This window comes from Etheostoma cragini, chromosome 15, assembly GCF_013103735.1.
Source record: "Etheostoma cragini isolate CJK2018 chromosome 15, CSU_Ecrag_1.0, whole genome shotgun sequence".
In the NCBI taxonomy this organism is placed as follows: domain Eukaryota; kingdom Metazoa; phylum Chordata; class Actinopteri; order Perciformes; family Percidae; genus Etheostoma; species Etheostoma cragini.
The window spans coordinates 7,050,358-7,056,357 of NC_048421.1; the positions used below are offsets into that span (position 1 = coordinate 7,050,358).

General features: G+C 43.0%; 1 protein-coding gene across 4 annotated transcripts in view; it reads left to right on the forward strand.

Moving 5' to 3' along the window:
* The window catches only part of cacna1ia (calcium voltage-gated channel subunit alpha1 Ia), a 70,752-nt gene extending 66,036 nt beyond the window's left edge, over positions 1-4,716 (forward strand). For 3 of the 4 annotated variants that reach the window (XM_034893603.1, XM_034893606.1, XM_034893607.1), the window contains 2 exons: positions 111-343; positions 664-4,716. In XM_034893603.1, the coding sequence (XP_034749494.1) occupies positions 111-343; positions 664-1,395 (965 nt within the window). In that variant the 3' untranslated portion in view covers positions 1,396-4,716. The remainder of the gene's footprint in view (positions 1-110; positions 344-663) is intronic. The other variant, XM_034893604.1, reaches the window with a different exon arrangement.
* Positions 4,717-6,000: the final 1,284 nt, after the last annotated feature.

Here is a 6,000-nt window from a genome sequence, read left to right on the forward strand (position 1 = left end):
GTGTGTTTACACAATATGCAGTATATGAAGCTGCTGCTGTAGCTTGATTAATATAGATATACATACACATTATTCAGATGAGTAGTTCAAAAGTTTACTCCCTCCTCAAGGTGCCCTTTCCAGCAGCAGCAACCAGGAAAGAAACAAAAGAGAAAAAGCAGCCAGTGGCATTTCTCCTCTCTTCCATCTGCCTGCAGAGTTCTTCCACCCTGCAGGAGCAGCCATCCCAGCACCTCCCCGCAGTAGGAGCTTACGGTTGTCGAGGGGCCTTAGACTGACCTCCCCAGACTCCTGGGCTTCGCTCCGCTCCCCAGGAGCCCATAGCAAGATGCTCTGTACACAGGTAAGGGGAGGGGAGGAGAGGTGCAAAATAGTGCTTGTAAGATTTTATTGTAGGTAGGGGCTTGAGAAAGTCATTAGATTAAAAAGAAAAAGCAGATTAATATTTGCGCTTATCCGGATCATGGCCTGATGTCTGTTCACCAACAACAAATGATAAATTGAAATTATGTATGAAGTATGAAATGATCAGAATGAAAATGGGTTTTGGGGAGAAGTGGGGAAAATTATTATATTATAATGTAAATATTATTATATTATATTAGTTTTTTGAAAAAGAGTTGGATTCATGTGCTTTCTCCCCTTTCTCCCTTCTGTCTTCAGTGTCCATCCCATAGTGACTCATCCCTTGCTACAGGCAGCTCTGAGGGAAGCCTCCAGACCACCTTGGAAGAGGGACTGAGCTTCAGCATCTCTCCACCTCAGAACTTGGAGCTGCCTTTGTCGTCAGCTCCCTTGCCACTTGTGTGCCCGCTCCCGCTGCCTGAAGATGACACTGCCTTTTCTTCCCCAGTTCAGACCCAGAGACCAAGGCCAAGCCCCTCATCAGCCCTCACCCTCCAGGCCACCAGGGGCCACCAGCGGAGCCAAAGCAGTGGCAGAGGAAGCACCAGCCCGGGCTACACCCGTGACGACTCAATTGACCCTTCGGACGAGGACCTGGGCATAGGTATTGGATCGTCAATTGGTGGCTGTGGCTCCAGTCAAGCGGGCAACAGTGAACACTTGTCAGAGACACTAAGCAGCTTGTCGCTGACATCACTGCTGTCGCCCAGCTCCCTGGTGCACCCGGGAGGAGCAGTAAAGAAGTGCAACAGCACAGGCAGCCTGGACCAAGGGGGGATGCTGCTGTCATCCCGGGGCAGGGAGAGCCGCAGGGAGATTCTGGGCTTGGAGGTTATGGACCCCCAAGGCTTCTTGGCCAACCCCTGGACAGGGGTATTAGTTGATACAAGGAGAGGAGAAGGAAGGGTGGAAATAGGAGATGGCGAGCAAGGGTTTAAAGGAAAGAGCTCAAGCCAAACAACAGTAGGGCCTCTTCGGAAAAACAGATGAAACCTGCCCACTCTTTCTTTGTCTCTCCATTCCTTGGATCTTAACCCATAGCTGTCCCTCTCACTCTCTCTGCTTCCATCAGTGAGAGAGAGGCTTGATGACACATGATGTCCTGTATTCCAAATCCAAACCCTCATCTTGCCCCCTCAACCCTTTTCGATACATTTGTGAGCCCATGTCCTATTTTCTGCTAGCTAGGGGAGTGGTCTTGGGTATAGACAGCTGGTGAGGAAGTGGCCTGCAGAGTTAAGGGCTGAAGACAAATCCTTAAACACTCATAGGGGCTGTAACTGAAGAGGAGGACATGGATGGTTCTGCTCACATTGGAAGGCCATGAGGCTCATTCATATCAGGGAGTCAATAGGAGTAGAGACAAAATACCTAAATCTTAAAAGACACAAGAAAGAGTGTTGTTGCTCTACTGTTTCCTTTTCTCCGTGTCGGCTTAGGTCACTGAGGTTGGAAATGCAAAAATACAAGTACCCAAACTGAAATAGCTATACATGCCAACTGAGACTGTTTTGAATCGTTTTTGTCTCAGAGGCAGTGCTGCGAGTAAGTGGGAGGAGGCACGGAATGGTGGTAGGAAGGATGGGAAAGGAGAAGGCATGTCATTTGTTTGGCTCGGAAAGCAGAAAGCGGATCTAATGTCCATCTGTTCTGGCAGACGGAAACAACACAGGTCCTACTCACTCTGGCACAGGACCTTCTGCTGAGTTCAGAGTAAAATGCAAGGTAGAGGAGAGTTCAAGAGTTTGTGCTCATAGTATGTGTGTGAGAGCACTGGCTCAGGTCCATCCAAGGCATGAATTAAGTAACTCTTATCGCTTCACCATACCTCTGCATTTTTGAAACAGGAGATAGGTATTTTTGATCAAAGCGCTGTGCCTCTGTCAACTGAGTCTTGAGTAGCAGCAGAAAATGAAAAGAAATTGATAGATTGTGGAGGTAAAACGTGCATGGAGTGATTTGTGAAATTGGTTCTTTTTTATTTCTATCTCCAGCATCTGTCATTCATTCAGAAATGAAGAAATGAGTATGAAAAAGAGCTAGGTTGGATAGAGCTTTACAAACCCCATCAGAAGAAACAAAGATGTGTGCATGGGGCAGCCTTGTGTGTGCACCAAAACATGGTTCACAGCTACTTATAAATAAAGTGAGACTTCAAGCACACTCCTTTTAAAACCACTTCCTCCCACCATGCTTAAGGATCTGTGATGAATGGACAAACCCACAATAGTTGCAAGGGACCTGACTGCATGATGGAATTGCATTTAACCAAGTTTTTTTATTTTTTATTATCTGTATACAGAAGTGTATCAAGATGTCAATGTTGGGTGATAACCATGTGATTTCTATCCCACTATTTTTGTAGAAAAGCGATAGGCACATGCAAGTGTTGCCATTACTTTGTCCCTATTTCATTCAGTCCATACGATCTCTTTGACTTGTTGTCCAGGACTTTTTTGTCTGCCAGCAGCTTCCAGTTTTATAACATTTTTTAAGGTGTGGACAGTGTATAAAACAACGAAGCAAAAAATTTAGAACAAACTTTTGTGTGCTGAAGTGATTGTTCCCTCCAGCAAATTTCTCTTTGGGAACACTGTTTTCTCATGATTTTTTTTTTTCAAATGTTGGAGTCCTATGGTACAACCAGAGATGAGAAGAGCCATATTCACTCAGCACATGAGGATCTTTCAAGCTCATAGACATTCCTGCTGGCTGCACACAGGGAACTTTGTTTGCTTTTTGCCTCCTATGCTAAAAACCATCAATAGTGTAAACCATCTCTATGAAAACTTTAATTTGAGAATTACACCACAAGATATCGATTATTGACACATTAGTGTTCCTTAAGCATGGTTCTGGGATTGCAATACAGTATGCTTTTTCTTGAAATTACATCCTGATGCACTCATCTTCTCTTCCCGATCTGTTCACACATACAGTATGTTGTAGCAACCATACATACACACACACACACACACACACACACACACACACACAAACACACACACCAGTTTTATATTCAGCTGACATTAACAATGAACAAAACTTTGCATATTTTAATGCAATCTTATTTTGGCTTTTGCCACTTGATTAACTACTTCATCCAAAAATAAAATGCTCATCTTTAAGTATGATTTCTAGAAGTTGACTATTGTATCCCCTGTGTTTTTATCATTACCGTACTTTTTAATTTTTAAAAGATGATGTTAGGAAATCTGAGGGTTTGACTTTTTTATCATGCAAAATCACTTTGATGACTATGTTTAATCACATGGTGTTGGATATTAATGATTGATTGTAAAGAAAGTTGTGTGTGGGTTTATGGGTGTATGCGTGTGTGCGTGCGTGTGTTTGTGTGTGTGTGCGTGTGTGTGTGTGTGCATGTGTGTGTGTGTGTTCTTGTATGTGTGTATGTTTATGACTTCAGGTGAAGTGATATCCTTCTCCTGAATTTACCTTTTTGTCAGTAAGGATACCTGAGGTTAAAGGTTGAAGATGGAAAACATGAAGCAACAAAGGGCTGTTTTAGCTTCAAAGATATATCCTCCTGTCTTTCTGAGACAAATCCATGTGTCAATGAAGATTGCATCAAAGGGTAAAGCCTAACTACGCAGCAATAAATGTTCTATGTGTATGCCCTGAGTAAATGATGTCAATGTGATTTGTATCTCCTCAGAACACAACAGTATTCATTACTTGTCTGAACCAATCAGATTGCACCTCTGCCCTCTCAGAGACCGATCGGTAGAGAGATAGGCTGCAGTTGGACGACAATAACAAATGAGGTTATTGAACTCAGGTCGGGGAGTATAAACCACTGGTAACTTTTTAAAGATAGCTGTAAAGGTGTGCTCAGATTGTGCTCAGAGCAAGTTTTCACCCAGCTTTATTCGCACAAATTGGACAGCTGGAGTGTTTATAAGCTACATACAGCCAATGCACCCACACTCCAGATGTTAGCTTTAACTACCTAACAATGTGTGTGCGTTGCAAGCGTGCGTGCGTGCTTGCGTGCACACCGCATGAGTAATAGAAAATCTGAGACTGATTTACCAGGAACTGAAGTTTTTTTCTGTTACTTCCCTCAAGTCTCTATATGTTTATGAAGTACAATATAAATACAATAGCCTACATTGAATTTGTATGCAATCGTGCCAACTCCTAAATTTGCTTTGCCTTCAGTCTGAATACATCTTAAAAGTGTACAATTCACATTTGTACATAGCTTTGTATTTTGAGCTGCATGTGTGCATTGCTGCCAGTCACCATGATTATATCATTAGTATGCTTTTCATAAAATTGTACAAAGTTTAAGGGAATGCCCCAATGTTTTTTGACTGCTGCTATGAAACCACTACCACATGATGAGCTGGAGCCACAAATAACTTTTTTCCTTTCAACACACATTACACTTGTGGGTAAGTAAAAGCTGCTGTTCAGTCTTCATCTTTACATCTGTTATTTAACTATAAATTATTAAGTATCTGATATTAGAATACAGAAAAAAAGAGGTTTAGTCAAGAGTCTAGCCAGTGACAGGACAGGGACACAAAAGTATACAGAGTTTAGGTGGACATCTGGACAGTTTGAAGCCAGAAAACAGTGTAAGAGACACAGGTAGTGAGATGCTGCAGGAGCAGGAGACTTCGCCAGACAGCTTGTCAGCAGAGCTGCCAGTGCGAGAGAGCACATTAGGCATGCACGCTGAACTCCGAGGTGTTGTTTACCTCACACCCCCAACCAGCGAGCCGTCCACCTCATCTAACCTTTCAAAACCAGCTTTCCCTGCAGGCACCCTGTCCTTCAAATGCCACTGCAGGAGGGTGGAGGTGTGTGTGGTGAGTGGTAAGTGTACATGTGTCTCTGAGACTCTGAGACTGAATGTGTGCATGCGTGTATGTGTGTGTTGATGCAAGCACAAAGTGTGAGTGGATATGTCATTGCTTCAGTTGTCTGCAAGGTATTTAAAAGAAGTGGCCTGGCATCTGTAATGTTTGGGCATTAACCCTGATTTGCCTTACATAACCTGAGAGAGAGAAAGAGTACTAGTGACTAGGGGTGTGACGAGACGCTTACTCCACAAGACGAGACACATCACGAGATTGGGTTCACGAGAACGAGACGAGATTTTTAATTTTTTTTTAAAGAAATCCTCGATGAAATATATGAATGGAAAATAGTTTTTTTATTCAACTGAAAAATCACAAAATGCAAAACAATTTAGGTGCATTTTGAAAGTAGAGACCTGTGGTGGTGCTGTAGATGTTTTTGCATAGTGCTTGTGTGCCGCGGTATACGGCATTTTTTTCTTACAATGTTTACATATTGTGTTCGTCTTGTCTGTCACTCTTTCGCCGTTTATCATTTCCGCAGGAAAACCAAAATGTTGCCACACAAATGATTTAAAAGTGGCAGGGGGATCTTCAATAGTAATTTCACGCTCCATCACGCTGACATCACATTGCCTCACGAGACAACTTTTCACCTCAACGAGAAATCTTGTCACGTTAATCTCGCGAGATCTCGTTAAACGAGATCTCGTCACACCCTTACTAGTGACCTCTTACAACATAGAAGGTCAGTATCCAAAAAGCC